At 33.0% G+C, this 19,232-nt stretch overlaps 1 protein-coding gene across 1 annotated transcript; it reads left to right on the forward strand.

Moving 5' to 3' along the window:
- The first annotated feature begins 14,627 nt into the window (after nt 1–14,627).
- TSHB (thyroid stimulating hormone beta) lies at nt 14,628–18,586 on the forward strand. Its single transcript, XM_006919670.1, has 3 exons — nt 14,628–14,649; nt 17,649–17,811; nt 18,271–18,586. Exons 2-3 carry the CDS (start codon nt 17,650–17,652, stop codon nt 18,523–18,525), a joined length of 417 nt encoding a protein of 138 aa, XP_006919732.1. The 5' UTR covers nt 14,628–14,649; nt 17,649; the 3' UTR covers nt 18,526–18,586.
- The last annotated feature ends 646 nt before the right edge of the window (nt 18,587–19,232 follow it).

Raw genomic sequence — 19,232 nt, forward strand, 5'->3', positions numbered from 1 at the left:
AAGATTCAGGTTAGGGTAAAAATGGTTATGCAGGAGAGAATGGGAAGATTTTTTTCTTATAGAATGCCCTGTAATAGGCAATAGGGACAGACTCTAGTAGAAAATTAAAGTGCTAAGTCTTAGCTAGGAGAACAGACAGTTCCATAGAGACAGAAGAAAAAGAATACTATATGGCACAAGATGATGGTAAGTGAATGGGAATTTGTAGAAGTTTTGGTTTCATAGCTTCAATTTTCTTAGTGGAGGGAAAAATGTTGAAGGTTGTGGAAAGAGTAGGTATGAAAGATTCATCTAATAAAGTAGGAAAGTGAATGGGAATGGACTTTTTTTTTTTTTAATAAAAACAACTGACAAATGGATACAAATGGTTTTAGAGTTGTCTATAATAATTTTGGTGTAGGGGGTGGCTCCATAGTACAATGGTTAGCATGTCTGCTTTGCAAGCAGAAGTTCCTGGGTTTGCGCCCCACGTAGAGCCATGGACCATACTCTGGGTGTGCTAGGCCCCGGGTGCGCTAGGCCCTGGGTGCGCCAGGCCCCTGAGTTCACGCTGCAAGTGTGTGGGAGAGGACACCATGGGTCAGGGGTGGAAGTGGTGGGGATTAAAGTGGGGGGAAATAAACAATTTTGGTGTAGTGGAATTCTAATTCCCTTATGGTCGGTAATTGTGTTTGTAAGAAAAATTAGCCAAGAAAAAATGAAAACACAGAAGTTAGACATTATAGAAATTATTTTTCTCCTTCAATTTGTATGCCTCTGATAACTGGATGTGGTCTTGAGAGTTCTAGCTTCTGATGTCTTAATCGAAACTTTATAATTAATCGCCTGAGCAAGTATTTTTTTGGAAGATTATTATTAGTCTTGATAATATGATATTTCACATACGAAATTATATATTTTCAAACATTTTAAAATTAAAAAGACTATTGTATTAATTAAGGTAGCACTAGGTTCCCTGGCTAATCATTCATCAACTTTTCACTCTATCTATAGTCCAACATAAACGTTCCTATTTAGTGAGCAGCATTCCTCCAGACAGTGACTCAGGAACCCTGGCTCTTTCCATTTTCTAGATCTGCCGTCTTCAATCACTGGCTTGCAAGGTTGCTGCAAAGAGGAAAACACAGTGGAGGATCCATGTGAGAAGTGTTTAGTGATCCAGATCTGAAATAGATATACATCATGTCCGCCCACATTTCACTTTCTGGAACCAAGTCATATGACCATACCTAACTTCAAGATAGATCGTGACCCATTTCTAGTTATTTCTCAGGTTATCAGGGAAAAGGGTCAGGTGAACAACTAGCTAGTCTGTCACAATTAGTTTACATTCTTTAAAATTTCAAATATTGTTCCTCTTGTTAGAATAAGATGAGTTAGTTAAGAGTCTTAGGTTTTAAGAGGCTGCTGCTTGCTGTCACAGCCCACATTTAGGCTGGTAGGAAACTCTGCCCTTTAGTCATTCTTTGAAGGAGAGACTTAATCTGTTTGACAGGTATATGGGACCCAGGCTTCTCTCTTTTTTCTTGGGTGTGGAGCTTCCTGCAGGGGCATGCGATCTGCTCCATGCTGTTTTACCCTTTGCCCCTGCAGATGGAAGGGTGGTCCTCTAGCAAGGGGATTAATTTAATTCAGGAGAGTATCAGCAAATCCTAATATTTTGATGAACAGGCTGAATGTTTTGAGAAGGAAACAGCAGAATTAGAGGGCACTAAATAACATGCTAATATTGAACCTCTGATGTGTCTTTGGTGGTGCTATTCTGGACAGTTGCCTCATAGGAAGTTTCACTTGGTCATTTTAGCATATGGTAGCCTTGTTTATACATGAATTATCATTTTTATAGAAATACGCTGCAGGTTCTAGGTCTTAAGTGAATGGTGTATAAGCTTTGTCTGAAGCAAAGGTGAGCACTTCAGTGTGTCTGCAGTCCATAGGCTCCAGAGGGGGAGTGGGTGAGGGGAGGACAAAGTGGGTAAAAGGGGCCAAATGTATGGTGACAGATGGAAACTAGACTCTTGGTGGTAAGTATAGTATAGTGTATACAGATACTGCATTATAATGTACATCTGAAACTTACATACTGTAATTCACCAATGTTATCTCAATTAAAAAAAGGACAAGAAAAAAGCAAAGCGAAAGAAATAGCAATATAAAGAATAAGATGAAGAGTAGTGAGGAAAACCAGACTGTGGTCTCTTCATGTAGGATATTGTGTGTTATGTTGCAAAGCTTGGACTTTTTTGGTATGGAAAATGAAATAGACTTTAAGCAAGGAAAATAAGACTTTATTATTTAAAATAAGGTATTTTAAAATTTAAATTTTATAAAATGATATAAAGTATAAGATCCCCAAACTCTATCATTTTCCCTCCAATTGTAAAAGACTTTTGTTTTAGAAAGATTATTTAAGGTGAATCAGTACAAGGTGCAGGCTATTGTAGCTATTGAAGTAGTCCAGGTAATGAGAAAATTTTCTTAGACTGAAAATTTAAGTTCCAAACTTTTCGATTAGATCTAATACCTAACCTAAGAAAAATATCCATAACTTTATCACTCTGCTCCTAAAATGTCTCCTAATTCATGTTAATGTAACAATTGATGATGTCAAAGAGCTAGTTGCTTTGGTTGATATAAAGGTTAGAAATAAATTATTCATAATCCAGGCAACCTGAATTCAGTATAATTAATAGTCCACAGGCTTTAGTAGTACATCAAGAACCTTAATCAGGGCAGGTCACCTGTGGGTTAGAAATAGGAAATGACAGATAAATTTAACATTATTTCAGTTATGAAATCATAGAGTTTAGAGCTGGAAGGAACTGAACAGATCAATTTAATTTCAAAAGATCAGTAATTTGAGGCCTATAAAAGCAATCAAATTGAAAAAAGTTTTAAAAAATGACCTAATTTCTGTATGCATATCCATAATTTATATCAATGCATAAATATGATCTTATAAAATCTTAGTGCTCTTTTTTTTTCTTTCTGCTTTCTCCCTTACACTCTTCCCTATCTCCACACACATCAGGGTTCTTCTCTGCCAAATTCCCCTCTCCTAGGTAACCTTTGAGAAGAACCTGGGGTGTGTCCTTATCTATTTCTATACATGGCAGGTAGATACACTAAATAATGTTTTTAGTTAGTTATATTTTTGCATATGCATGCACATGCACAGAATTTTCTCGTCACAGTTAATTTACATAAAATGAGGTAATATGTATACCTTTCAGAATCTTGCTTTACTCACGCAGTATCTCACAAAAATCTATAAAACATGATATAGTTCCAATTCCTTTTAAATGGCTATGTAATGTTTCATGGATGTACCATAATTTAGCTATTTATCTATTGGAGTGTGATAGAAACTTTTAATCACCTATATCCAGTTCTCTCTTTCAAGGCTCATGAGAAGATTACACTTCCTGTCCCACCTTGGTGAGGCTATATGATAAGTTCTGGCCAATGGCTTTTAGATAGAAGTGATATGCATTAATTACTTCTGTGCCAGAGTATTTGCTTAAAAGCGTGAGGCCCTCTATCAAACTCTTCCTCCTGCTGTAGCAATTTGTGATGTTACAGATGATGAAACCTCTGTCATTTTAGGTCCGTGAGTGAGAATTACATGGAATAAAGTTCCTCCATGAACGCGCCATGGTTATGCAGTATGAATAAGAAATAAGTCTTTGTGGTATTAAGCCTTTGAGAGTTTGGAGTTGTTTGTTACGGTTGCCATAACTTATCTTAACTGATATAATGGGAATTCTTTTTCTTTACAGTTTTCTGCACTATGAACAATGCTAATTTTAGTGCTTTTATTTCTATAGGATAAATTACTAATTTTGGAATTTGTAGGCCTATAGATATACACTAAGAATTTCGATAAATGTTGCTTAGGAGTGATAGCAAAATATGTAATCATTGGTATGGAAATATATAAAATGTATAAATCAGTATTTAAATGAAACTTAAAAATATGTTTTATGATAAAAATATATTCTACAAACTAAACATTTTCTTATAAAACTGTTAAATAAGTGATATAAACTGTAGGGTACATCATTTAATTATTTTAATAATTTCCAAATTTTTTAATTTTTAAAAAGCATTACTATTATTTGCTTGATGTGGCTATCTGTGGTTAAAATAAGCCTCTGTCTGAACTATGAATTGTGAAAGTAAAATGCATTAATTTTTTTCCAATGGCTTTCTCAGTAAATCAATAGTCATTAAATGACCTAGTCTCAATAAGTAGAGAATTTCTCTTTTCATCAACAATATTGTTCATAGTGCTGAATCTTTTCTCAACTTATATGAAATTAACAGCTATTAAATTAAAAGTTCTCTAGCCCTTGTAGTAGTATCTGAGATTTTTATATATTCTGTTTATCAGCTAAATCACAAATATAAATTATTGGATTATCATGTTTAATTAACTCAAAATGAATTCAGGCCAGACCACAGTTATGATGTGTCAGTTAAAAGTTTGAGGTTTGTTTGGCTGACTGAGTTTGGAATCCTAGCTTTGTGATTCAAGTTCTGAATAACCTCTGTGGCTCAGTAAAAAGATGATGACTATAACTAGAGAAAACAAGTTAATAGACATTTTGAAAGGTCTAGCACAAAGCAAGTGCTAAAAATCGTTAGTTTTCATTTTTATTAATAAAGTCAGTGTTATGAATTTCCATGGTAGGGGGGCTTTCAGTGAGTTTTAATGAATTTAATGACTTACTATGTGAAAATTCAACAAGGCCAGTTAAAAAAGAGGACCTGTATTCTAGGTCTCTAGCCCCAAATTGGCCCTGTGGACTCTCCATCCTCAGAAGCCTCCTTCCTGTCCTGGGAGTACCTGAAATGTCAACAGAACCCATACTGCCGGACTGGTGCTTGCAATAGTCATTATTATTACCTACATGCTTCTCTCAGGTTCTTTGCAAATTGTTTAACTTGGAGGCTGCTGTTTCTACAAATGGACACATGTGGGCTATCCCAGGGCAACTCTGGCCAGTAATTGGAGGCCACAGTCTATGAAAGGCCAGATTGGTGTGGAGTATTGGTCTACTGGTTCCAGCTCCACTGATTAAGTGCTCTCTGCTTTGCTGAGGTCTGCGTCTGTATTGAAGGACTCAGGGAATGGTGTCTAGTGCATGGGAACCGAGGTGGATGGACCCAAGGATGGCCCTCTGGCAGTACTCATCTGTGGCACCTAGGGTCTAGAAAGGGAAATGAATGTGGCATGCTAGTTCCAGTAGCATTTTGTGGATTCCTTAGGATTTCTGTGTAGATGATCATATCATTTACGGATAAAGACTTTTTTACTTCTTCCTTTTTAATCTGTATGCTTTTTATTTCTTTTTTCTTGCCTTATTGCATGGGCTAGTACTTCCAGTACAATACTGTATACAAATGGTGAGAGTGGGCATTCTCGCCTTTCCCCAATTATTTCACCATAAATATATTAGATATCTTTTATCAGGTTGAAAGAAGTTTATTCTATTACTAAGTTGCTTGAAATTTTATCAGGAATGAATGTTGAATTTCTCAGGCTTTTCTGCATATTTTGAAATGATCATATAGTATTTCATTTCTAGTCTGTTAACATGAATTACATTAATTTTTGAATGTTAAATCAACTTTTCATTCCTGAGATAAACCCCAGTTAGTCTTAATATATGATTCTTTTTATATACTATTGGATTCTATTTGCTAAAATTTTTGTGAATAATTTTTGCACCTATGTTTTTGAGAGATGTTAGTCTCTAGGTTTTTTTTTTTTTGGTACATGTTTTTGTCTGAGTTGCCTCAAGATAATGCTGGCCTTATAACATGACTAGAGTAGTGTTCCCTCATTCTCAATTTTTACAAAGAGTTTGTGTCAAATTGATATTATTTCTTTCTTAAATATTTGATAGAATTCACCAGTGAAATCATCTGAGAGGGGAGTTTTCTTTGAAGTAATATACTTAATTATAAAATCAATTTATTTGATAAATATTTCGTTATTTAGAGTTTTTATTTCTCCTTGAGCCAGTCTGGGTAATTTGTGTCCTTCATGAAATGTGTCTTTTACTTTTAAGTGAATTGCCAATAAAATTGTTTATTATATTCTCTTATTATTTTAATGTTTATAGAATCTGTATTGAGGGCTCTTTTTCATTCTTGATTTGGTGATTTGTGTCTCTCTTGATTGGGTTACTTAGAGGTTTATGTATTTTATTGATCTTTTCCAGTAAAACTTTTGGTTTTATTGATTTTTTTAAATTGATTTTTATCTGTTTTCTATTTCTTTGATTTGTGTTCTCATTTATTTTTTCTTTATTTTGCTTAAATTGGGTTTAATTTGCTTTTCTTTTATGGTAGAAGCATAAATAATTGATTTTAGATGTCTCTTGTTTTCTAGTATATACATTTAAGGCTATAAATTTTTCTCTAAGCACTACATTAGCTGCATCCCACAAATTTTCGATATGTTGTGTTTTCATTTATGTTCAGTTTTAAATAATTTCTGATTTCTCTTGTGATTTTTTTTTTGAACCATTAAATGTTAAAAGCATGTTATTTAATTTCCAAATATTTGGAGATTTTCCAGATATCCTCTGTTGTTGATATTTAGTTTGATTCTGTTTTGGTCAGAACCTATACTCAGTATCATTAAACTCTTTTTAAATTTTTTAACACTTGTTTTATTACCCAGAATATAATCTATCTTGGTGAATGTCTCATGTGCACTCATGTGCTTTCACAAGAATGTATATTCTACTATTGGTGGGTGGAATGTTCTATATATGTCCATTAGTGTAAGTTAGTTTTCTATACCCTTCCTGATATTCTGTGTACTTATTTCAATTATTGAGAGAAAAGTGTTGAAATTTTCAACTATAATTGTAGAGTACCTATTTCTCCTTTTAACTGATCAGTTTTATATATTTTGAAGTTTATTTTTAGATGCATACACATTTACAATTGCTTTTTTGTTCTTGATAAATTTGCCCCTTTATCATTATAAAATGTCCTTTATTTATAGAATATATATTGCTCTGAAGTTTACTTTGGCATTAATATAGCCACTACAGCTTTCTTTTAATCAATACTTGCATATATATTTTTTCCACCCTTTTTTCATTCTATCTGTGTCTCTATATGTCAAGTGGGTTACTTGTAGACAGAATATGATCAGTCTTGATTTTTAAAATCTGATCATTTTTGCTTTATAATTTGAATGTTTAAACAATTTACATTTAATGTAATTATTGATATCGTTAAGTTTAAGTTTACCATCTTGCCATTTGTTTTTTGTTTCATCTGTTCTTTGTTCCTTTTTTTCTCTGTTTTTATTTTATTTTGGATTACTTTAATATTTGCATGAATTCATTTTATCTTCACCATTGGATTTTTAAAAATAGACTTCATTTTTGAGAAGTTTTAAATTTACAACAAAATTGAGCGGAAAGTACAGAGATTTCCTATAAATACGTGCTCCTACACGTGCATAGCCTCCCTTCCTATTAACTTCCTGTACCAGAGTGGTGCAGTTGTTATAACTGATGAACCTTTATCAATACATCTTTATCAATACATCTAAAGTTTATAGTTTACATTAGGGTTCACTCTTAGTGTTGTACATTTTATGAGTTTTAACAAATGTAAATGACATGTATCCATTATTATAGTATCATACAGAATATTTTCCCTTTCCTAAAAATCCTCTGTGCTCTGTCTATTCATCCCTCTCTACTTCAGTTCCTAGTAACTGCTGATTTTTTTACTGTCTCTGTAGTTTTGCCTTTCCATCATATCATATAGTTGGAATCATACAGTATTTAGTCTTTCCAAATTGGCTTCTTTCACTTAGTAATATGCACTTAAGTTTAGCACTGAATAACATTTTGTTGTCTGGATATACCACCAGACACCATTTACCCTTTTACCTCCTGAAGGATATTTGGTTGTTTTCAAGTTTTGGCAATTACAAATTAAGTTATAAACATTCATGTGTACATTTCTGTATGGATATAAATTTTCAGTTCCTTTAGGTATATAACAAGGAGCATGATTGCTGTATCTTATGGTATGAGTATTTTTAGTTTTGTCAGAAATTGTCTTCAAAATGGCCGCACCATTTTGCATTTCCACCAGCAATGAATAAGAGTTCCTCTTGTTCCACGTTCTCGCCAGCATTTGGTGTCGTCAGTGTTCAGATTCTGGCCATTCTAATAGATGATTAGTGGTATCTCAGTGTTGTTTTAATTTGCAATTCCCTGATGACATATGATATGGAGAATCTTTTCGTATGCTTATTTGCTATCTGTCGTCTTTGGTGAGGTATCTGTTTTTTGTCCATTTTAAAATCAGGTTGTTCATTTTTTATTGTCAAGTTTTAAGGGTTCTTTGTATATTTTGAATAATAATCCTTTCTCTGACATGTCTTTTGCAAATATTTTCTCCAAGTCTGTGTCTTCTCATTCTTTTGATACTCTTGGCTTTTAATTATTCTTTTATTTTTAGTGGTAACACTAGGATTTTCAATATACATCTTTAATTTATCATAGTTTGCCTTCAAATGCTATTATGGCCCTTCATATATAGCATAAGAACATTACAGAAATATATTTCCATTTCCCATTTCTGTCCTTTGTTCTGTTCTTGACATAAAGTTTACTTCTACATGTGTTATAAACCCCCAATACAGTGTTTATTATTTTTGCTTTAAGTTGTCAGTTGTCATTTTTAAACTTAGGTGAAATTCACATAACAACGTTAAGCATTTTAAAGTGAACAATTCTTTGGTATTTAATACATTCACAATGTTGTGCAAGCACTACTTTTATCTGGTTTCAAATCATTTTCCTCACCCCAAAAGGAAATTCTGTACTCATTAAGTTGTTCTTCCCCATTTTCTATTGCCCCCCAACCTAGGATAACTACCAGTCCATTTTCTGTCTCTATGGGCTTACCTATTCTGTATGTTTCAAATGAATGGAATCAAATCTTATGTGATGTTTTGTGTCTTGCTTCTTTCACTTCAGTTTTTTTTTTTTACACACATGTAGTGAAGAAAGTTATCTGCATTATTTGGTTTATTATTTCTTGGTTATCTCAGATTAATTTGCTAACAGAACTTTTATTGATTTTTGCATGTAACAAAACTGTGAACTTCTTTTAAAAATAAAAAGTATACTAAACAAAGATGAGAAACGTTAAAATAATTTTTTGTGAGATTAATAAAATTGCTGGGAAATGGTTACACGTGTTATTGTGAGTACAGTTAATACTGCTCATGTTATGCAGCCAGAGAAATAATATCTAATTACCAAGAGGTTATATAAACTAACACAAATAGAATGAATTATATTATGCTAAGGGATAGAGAAATAAGTTTTGATATACAGGAAAGAATGCTTGATACTGATCTGACTTTATAGCACTATGAATTTTATTGAAGAAGATGTTAGCAATTCCTATTAACATTTATATATGACCTTAATTTTAAAAATGTTTTGAAATGGAAAAAGCTTTTGTAAATTCATATCAATGTGGAATATTAGGGGCTTTAACCTGTTCCCAAAAGAGAGAAATAAATTGACATAATTTTTATACATATTCAATCAGTCTTGTCTCTCTACTTGAAAGCTTCAAGATAATAAAATGATCAACATGCACATTAGGTCCAACTCTACTTGCTATCAATTATCTGTATTGATAAGAAAATAACACTGAAAGGAGTTTAATAAACAAACATATTTTATTTCAAAAGGCAGTCTATTCTAATGTGATACATACAGATAACTCAGACTTCAGATGAATACACTGATTTTTAAAAATATGTCTGTTGCACAGAGTTTTAGGATTTCATGGAAGTAGAGCATCTTGCAAGCTAAAAGAGTTACTCATGTTTTGCGGAGGGTAAAATATTAAGTCTTATTTATATTCCAATGCAACTCTTTCGTTTAGCTAATTGAAGATTGAGGCTTTTTTCTTTGAAAATGAGTTAAAATTTTAATGCAGTAAAAAGCATAATAGGAAATTTGAATTTTAATCTGGCATTTCTGTAACTATCTATGGAACATCAGAGCAGTTAACAACCTCTCCATGTATCTAATTATAATCTCTGGAAATAGCACCTGTATGTCCACTTATTTATGCATTCAATAAATATTCATTGACCATCCGATATATGAAATAGACTGGTTTGACCAAGACAGGTAAGCCCCTTCATTTATGATGCTTACATTCTAATTGGAAGGGGAGAAACAGAATAAACATGTAAACAAATAATATAATACCAGAAAGTTATAAGTGCTATGAGGAAAATATGAGATGGTGGGATAAAAAGTGACAAGGGTAGATTTAATGGTCAAAGGCTGTTCTGAGGAAATAATTTTTAAGCTGTGATGATGAGGAAGCCATTTGGAGATCTGGTGAAAGGGTTTTCATAATGAACGAATTACAAATACAAAAGCCCTGTTGCAAGAACAAGCTTAGAATGTTCGGGGAACAGAGAAAGTGATAGGTGGAATGAGAGAGTGGTATGACATGATGTTAGAGAAGTAGACACAGATTAATTCTACCTACTGGATTTTCAAAAACACCTTTGTTGAGGTATAATTGACATACATTAAGTTGCCTGTATTATTTTCTGAGGGCTGCCATAATGGATGAAATTGTGTCTTAATTTCTCTTTCTGATAGTTTGTGGTTGGTATATAGAAGTGCCACAGATTTTTTTTTTACATTAACTTTGTATCCTGCGACAATATTGAATTCATTTATTAATTCAAACAGGTTTTTTGTTGTTGTTGTTGTCTTTAGGGTTTTCTATATATAGTATCATGTCATCTGCAAACAGCGGTAATTCTGCTGCTTCCTTTCTGATTTGGATATCTTTTTATTCTTTTTCCTGCCTAACTTCTCTGGCTAGGTCTTCCCATACTATGTTGAATAAGAGTATTGAGAGTGGGCATCCTTATCGTTTAACTCAGAGGAAAAGCTTTCAGCTTTTCATCATTGAGTGTGATGTTAGCTGTGAGTTGTCATATAAGGCTATTATTATGTTGAGGTATGTTCTCTCTATAACCAATTTGTTGAGAGTTTTTATCATAACAGGATGTTGAAAAATTTCAAAAACTTTTCCTTTGTTGAGATGATCATATGCTTTTTTCCCTTCCTTTCGTTGATGTGGTGTATCAGCATTGATTAATCTGCAGATGTCGAACCATCCTTGCATCCTTGGAATAAATTCCACTTGATCATGGTGTATGATTCATTTAATGTATTGTTGAATTTGATTTGCCAATATTTTGTTGAGAGTTTTTACATCTATGTTCATCAAAGATATTGGCCTGTAATTGTGTGTGTGTGTGTGTGTGTGTGTGTATGGCATTCATGTCTGGTTTTAATATCAGGGTAATGCCAGCCTTGTAAAATGAGTTTGGAAGTGTTCCCTGCTCGTCAATTTGTTGGAAGAGTTTGAGAAGGGTAGATTTTAAATCTTTGAATGTGTGGTTGAATTCACCAGTGTGGCCCTGTTTGTTGGAAGATTTTTGATTAGTGATTCTTTCTTTTCACTAGTAATCAGTCTATTCCGATTTTCTATTTCTTCATAACTCACACTTGGAAGGTTGTATATTTCTGGAAATTTAGCCATTTATTTGTCTAGGATGTCTGATTTTTTGGCCTTTAATTGTTCATAGTAGTCTCTTATGATCTTTTGTATTTCTGTGGTTTCAGTTGTAATGTCTCCTCTTTCATTTCTGATTTTATTTTAATCTTCCCTCTTGGTAAATCTAGCTAAGGGTTTGTCAATTTTATTTATTTATTCAAACATTGAACTCTTAGTTTTATTGATATTTTCTATTGTGTTTTTAGTCTCTTTCTGCTCTGATCTTTTCTTTTTTCTACTAACTTTGGGCTTCATTTAGTCTTTTTATAGTTCCTTTAGTTGTAAAGTTAGGTTGTTTACTAGAGATTTTTTTAATTCATGAGATAGGCCTGTGTTTTGCTATGAATGGCCCTCTTTAGACCACCTTTGCTGCATCCCATCGATTTTAGTATGTTGTGTTTCTGTTTTCCTTTGTCTGTAGGTATTTTTAACCTCTCCTTTGATGTCTTCAATGACCCATTGGTTGTTCAGTAGTATGTTGTTTAATCTTCACTTTTTTTGTGTGTGTTTTTTTTTTCCAGTTATTTTTCTCATAATTGATTTTTGCTTTCATTCCATTGTGGTTGGAAAAGATGCATGATATATTTCAGTCATCTTGAATTGATTGAGACTTGTTTTTTGGTCTAATATATGATCCATTCTGAACAATGTTCCATGTGCACTTGAGAAGAATTTATAATCTGCTGCTTTGGATCGAATGTTCCTTGTATGTCTATTAAGTGCATCTACATTTGGTCTAATGTGTCGTTTAAGGCCCATGTTTCCTCACTGATTTTCTGGATGATCTATCCATTGATGTAAGTGCAGTATTAAAGTCCCCTACTATTATTGTAATGCTGTCAATTTCTCCTTTGATTTTGTTAATATTTGCTTTGTATGTTTTGGTGCTTTTGTATTGAGTGTATATTTATAAATGTTTATATCTTCTTGCTAGCTTTACCCTTTTATCATTATGTAATGCTGTTCTTCATTTTTTATTACGGCTTTTATTTTAAAGTCTATTTTGTCTGAGTATAACTACACTAGCTTTCTTTGTGTTTCCATTTGCATGGAACATCTTTCTGTATCCCCTCTCTTTCTGAAATGAATCTCTTGTAGCCAGCATATAGATGGGTCTTGTTTCTTATCCATTCAGCCATTCTATATTTTTGATTGGAGAATTTAGTCCATTTATATTTAAAGTAATTATTGACAGGTATGTACTTGTTGTCATTTTGTTCATTGTTTTCTGGTTGTTTTTGTAGTTTCTCTCTGTTGCTTTCTTATTCTCTTTCTCTCTTCCCTTGTATTTCTTGTGCTTTGATGGCTTTTTTTTTTTAGCGTTAGGTTTTTATTTCTTTTTCGTTTTCTTTTATGTATTTACTATAATTTTTGCTTTGTAGTTACCATGAGGTTCATATGTAACATCCCATATATATAATGGTTTGTTTTATATTGATATCAACTTAAATTTGAGCATCTTTCAAAACTTTACATTTGTACTCCCACTCTCCCATCTGCTACATATTACATTTTTGATGTCAATTTACATCTTTTTATTTTATGCATCCCCTAACTAGTTTTAGTTAACTTTGCTACTTTTGTCTTTTAACCTTCCTACTTTATAAATGATCTATTTATTACCTTTACTATACATTTACTTTTACCAGTGAGATTTTTACTTTTGTATGTTTTCTTGTTATTAATTTGTGTCATTTCTTTTCAGCTTAAAGAAGTCCCTTTGACATCTCTTATAAGGCTGATGTAGTGGCGATGAACTCCTTTAGCTTTTGTGGGCCTGGAAAACTCTTAATCGCTCTTTCCATTTTTAATGATAATCTTGCCATGTAGACAATTGTAGGTTTGAAGTTTTCCTTTCATTACTTTGGATATGTTATGTGAGAAATGGGAAAGGTGAAACTAGAGATATAAAATAGATTTTGGAAAACTTTGTAAATAATACCAAAAAGTTTGGACTTTTTTCTGAGGGCAATGGGAAATTCTCTGAACTTTTGGCATATTTTGTTATAGTGAGGAAAATGTATTGAAAGGAGTAAAATTGATTTAATAACTATGGAGATGGAGAAAACTGTATGTTGGTTTTAAAAAATTCAACAATTATTTATTCATGTACTCCCTTAGCTATTTAGGTATTCAACAAATATAATGACTGCCTACTATGTACTAGGTATTGTGACTAAACGTTTCTTAAATAAATAAATGTTGAATTATTTTAAATTAGTTATCATTTATTGAACACTTATTATATATCAGATACTGTTAAGTGCTCTACATAAATAAGGATGTTACCTTTAAGTAGATGAAGAAACTGAAGTAAAGAGAGCTCAAGCATATCAATGTCATATAGCTGGTAAATGGCAGAGACAGGATTTGATTTCAGATCAGTTCGACATCTTATCGGATTTGGTCATTCACTTAAATGACTATTGTTTTACATGTAAATTTTATTTATTTATTTTAATCTAAAGAAAAACAACAAAATATGTGAACTAATTAACTTTTTTGGTTTTAATCAGCAACATATATACCAGTTATCCTGGATTTCCATAAAGAAGTTGTCTTTGCTTTGTAGATGAGTAATAATTTTATATATCTCTAAATGAGTACTTTGGTAAAATTTGGGGCACTCAAGCCCCAAATAAATTTTCATTCCCATGTCTCACTTAGATAATAAGATTTTTTCCCTTCTGTGTATATCCTTTGTTAATATTTATTAAAAGGGTAATTTTATTTTGAAATAGGAGAGAGGGGAATTTATGCTGCAAAAATATCAGTTTCCAGAGGAAGATGTTGTGAAATTGTTTATCTAAACACCTTTCATTTGGGGTTCAGTATGAATTTTCAATAGACGTTTTTCAGATAAGGAAGCAGTAATTCAAACGCAATTATACAAACAAGAAGATCAGAGAGGAATTATCCTAGAGAATATAAAATGGACCAAGAGCTCTTCGTCTGAGTCGTTGCAGCATCGGCTCACCAATGCAAAGAAAGGTAGGTGTCTATGCTGAGAAGGCTCTGTGAAAGGGATGTGCTTATTCTAAGTTTTTTCACTTTCACCATTTTAGCATTTATTCAAAAATGGCAAAAGCTGAGTGGTAATTTGTTCAGATAGGCTCTGAGAATTTTAATTATTGTTCCCCAAAAGTTCAATGTTGAATGAAGTTGAGTGAACTACATACACGAGGCTAAGAAAAAAATTTCATTGACTTGAAGAGGAAAAACTGGTCATTTCTCTAATGAAAGCTGATCGATGTTCATGATTTTCCTATTTACATTTTGGTTTAAATATTTTTGTCAAAGGATAATCTGTTCATTAAATCCTCTTTACTAATTACTAATAATTATCTTTGATGACAATATCTTTTTGGGAAAACTTAAATTCAATTTTGAGTACCTGGAGGTGTAATTTACTCTGTGTTATTTTAGTTATTTAATAGCTAAACTACCTTGGATAGTATCTGCAGCACATACCTGCCTTATAGTACATTTTGCTCTCTAGAAAAATGTATTGCTTTAGTAAATTTCCTGGATTGTTTATAGGGTGGGCAATTAATTCTTTTCATAGTATAGTAAGGGATTTGGAGAGAAAGGTTTGGTGAAGGAAATTAGCAGAGCAGAGAAAAATGTGGTTTTTAAGAATGAAGGTAGTGAGAGCAAAAAAAAAAAAGAAAGAAAAAAGAGAGAGCAAAGGAGGAATAAGAGTCAAAAGAAAAAAGCTGTCTTACAATAAGGAAAAACATTGAAAGTGTAGACATATATGGTTATGACACTGGAAAAGTTATTTAGGTCCTGAAATCATGCCTTCTGTGTTTAGCTGTTCATTAATAATTTAAAGGCAATTACGTTGCAGAGGTGAGAATCCAGGTGATAAAAGAAAAATCGTGGCAGATCGTGTACGCACGGTTCCATCGTCTTCTGTAGCATTCCAAGTACTTCACGTGTATTGTTTTATTCTTTTTTATGAATTTTGGAAGGGGCAAGTAGAAAAATGAAGGTACAAAGATATTAAGTTGCTCATTTACACACAATTACAATGAAATCTGGAAGCAGAATTCTAGATCAGTTAACTTTTAGACAAGGAGTCTGACACTAATTTATCACATGGAACCATGACTGTGTTGAAAAGGCCTTCCTGATCATCTTCTGATTCTGAGCTCTCCTTTTCTAGATGAGGAACTTGAGGCCAAGAAAGATCCTGTGGATGAAGTTTTACTAGTTGCAAAAAAGGAGAAAAAATAATTCTTACTTCCTTTACATTCTCAGTTATACAGCTACTTTGCTGATAATTTAGCACTTTTAATTTTTTCTTTTGTTAGTTTAGAGTTTTACATTTATAAAAGGAACTTTGAAAAAAAATATAGTGTTCATAACGAACATGACAAAAAATGCACAGAAGTTCCAGAACATTTTTTCATCCTACAATTTAAAAACAGATCAGGCATGCTTGTCCCTTTCTGTTTTGCAGATGGGGAAATAAGGACCAAATAGATTAAATATTTTAGTTGATTTCTCATAGATCCATAGGAGATCTTGAAATAAAATTCTTGAATGCAGTTTTCATTTTTTCTTATAAGTTAATTGAAGCCAAAATTCTGGTTAACTGAGTCTATGAAATTTCAGTTAATAGAGGTCTTAATGTATGCAGCTTAAAGATATTATTGGGATATAACTGACAGATTTGAGAAAAATCTTGATACATATTTGATGATTGAATTATAATTAATTTAATAGGATAAGCAAAAAAGTTTGCGTTCAAAGATAATAACACTACTTCATTAAAATGTGTATTTTCTTTTCTGACAATGATACTCGAGAAGGAAAAAAAATCCAAATATACCTAGCAAACATTACAATATTTGATGATAAAAAAATCTTCTTAATCTTTGAAGTGATCAACTTACATTCAAACATCTGAAACTTGATTACTCACTCTCAGTAGCAGAACTAAAATAATTATGTCATAACATTATCCAGATCATTATGATGCCCAGTTGATACTGAACAAACTCTCCCATCAGACTCTATTGAGATACATGTTCTCCTTCTGCCTGAGGCACAGTGGACCCTCTGGCGTCTTCTCTGTAGCCAAAACGTGTATTATTTCCCAGTAGATCCGCCATCCTTAGCTGTATTACTCCATTGTGTCAACTTATGCTTTTCACATCTGTAATCTTTTTAAGATAATGAGTTCATAACATCTTCTGAATAACGTAATTTTTTAATTTGTCCAATTTTACTTCTTTCAGCTTTAAAATAATAGCCTAAGAGTGGAGAAGGTGGGGTTTCTAGATTTCTGGGTTAGCTCCGTAATACCAATGGTAATTTTAGTTGATCTTTTCTGGATTTCCGTAGCTTCATCTTGTCTTCCTTGACAGGCAATGGGTAAGATTATATGTAAGATTATTTGCACTGAGATGGTAATGAAGTTTGATTACACATTTCCTTGGCTTCTTTGCCTTTCCTTTCTCATTATGACTGGTTTGCTGGCCTTTTAAGCTATTGAACCAACGTTTTTAAAAAACTACAGTTCTAAGAAAGCTCTTACTGGAGCCTAAATGTTATGATCATAGAGGCAGGGATTCGGATTATTTTCATTGAATGAATTGTTTTACACTCAGTTGACATATGTATCTCTGCCACTTTTTTGTTGTAGTGTTTCAGGCTTGCCGCTTCACTGCCCTATAGAGCTAAGTGGTACTTGCAAGCAGGATCTTCACTATGTGAGCCCTTACACAAATGTGTGGGGTTTGGGGGTCACAGGCACATCTAAGTGTATCAAGAAAGGTTATTGAGAGTATTAACTATGCAAAAACACCTAATATAGGGCCTAGGACAAAGTAGGCATTCAATAAATATACATATATGTATGTATATATATTTATATAGGTATTACTATATATATATATATTTTTTTATCTCTTTCCAAATATCCTTTTTGAATGTCCTAAAGGATATATCTAACAGATTCTTTAATTTTATCTTTGGTTTAGCATGAGTGCTCTCTTCCTGATATCCATGCTTTTTGGCCTTGCATTTGGGCAAGCAACGTCTTTCTGTATTCCAACTGAGTATATAATGCATGTCGAAAGGAAAGAATGTGCTTATTGCCTCTCTGTCAACACAACCATCTGTGCTGGATATTGTATGACACGGGTATGTAGTTCATCTCACTTATTTTAGTTGTAAATTAGATAAACCTAGACTCAATTCCTTTCTATCCAGAAAGGAGGAATTGAGATAAGCCACAACCTCATTTCCCAAATCTAATGGTTACTGGCTTCTTAGAGGTTGAGTGCACAGGTTACAATATCATGTGGATCTTCTTGGCATAATGGTACAGATAATTTTATAACAGTTTACTTCCAAACTTTATTTAAACCTTATATTATTCCCATGATCAGGGGTAAAAGGGGGTGTATGCCACTTTTGTCTTTATGGGGTTCAGTGAGGATGTGTTAAGTTGGCATTGGGGAATGGGACTATTCCCCAATGGGAATCTTCCTCCATTCCTATTTATGACAAAGGAATATAAGTGAATTAATTTTTATTTGTTTCCATTATCCATATATATTTTAAAGTCCTATCACACTCTTTTTTCTGTTCTTTCCTCAGGATATCAATGGCAAGCTGTTTCTCCCCAAATATGCTCTGTCTCAGGATGTTTGTACATATAGAGACTTTATGTACAAGACTGTAGAAATACCAGGATGCCCCCGCCATGTTACTTCGTATTTTTCCTATCCTGTAGCTGTAAGCTGTAAGTGTGGCAAGTGTAATACTGATTATAGTGACTGTATACATGAGGCCATCAAGACAAACTACTGCACCAAACCACAGAAGTCCTATGTGGTGGGATTTTCTATCTGATTTCAATAGCAATGTAATTTGCAATTCAATTAAATGTGTTTATCTGGAATAAAACTAATAACATGTCAATATACTTCACAACACATGGTGTACATTTTGAGTATTATTTTATCCATACCCGTACCCGTGCATGCATTAGAGAGCTTAGGGGCTTGAGAAGATAAGATGACTGGAAAAGGCTTTCGCGCTCATACGAAGGATGGTTGCCCTATGAGAGAGCAGTGTGCAGGTGAAATGGAGAATAGGGACATGAAATATTAATGGAAGCCAGCCTTGAGCAAACTCCCTAACAGAGGGCTGTGAAGTTTGTCTTGACATAGAAAATGAACATAGGAATACTACAGAGCTATAAGGAAGGGGTAAAGTAATCTGCAGCTGAAGGAACACTTGGCATTAGGGTACCCATTAGGTCTGAACACGAGACTTTTCACTCATGAATTAAGTATTATCTGCATTTGATATATAGTTTTCAGAGGGGATATTATATTCCTGCAGCTTTAAGTGTTCATGTTATCAAGTGATATGAGAACCCAAAGCCCCAGAGTAATAGATGGAGAACCTGCTATTATCACCTTCCAAAGTACTGGAGTGGAGATGGAGAGTAAGGAATACGGGAAATCTGCAATGTAGTACTTTATCCTGGTCGTTCAAATGTTTACCAAAACTCGTTAAATACTGTGTTCTATTCTAAGAACTATTCTCTTTAA

Source organism: Pteropus alecto, unplaced genomic scaffold (assembly GCF_000325575.1).
Source record: "Pteropus alecto unplaced genomic scaffold, ASM32557v1 scaffold106, whole genome shotgun sequence".
In the NCBI taxonomy this organism is placed as follows: Eukaryota; Metazoa; Chordata; class Mammalia; order Chiroptera; family Pteropodidae; genus Pteropus; species Pteropus alecto.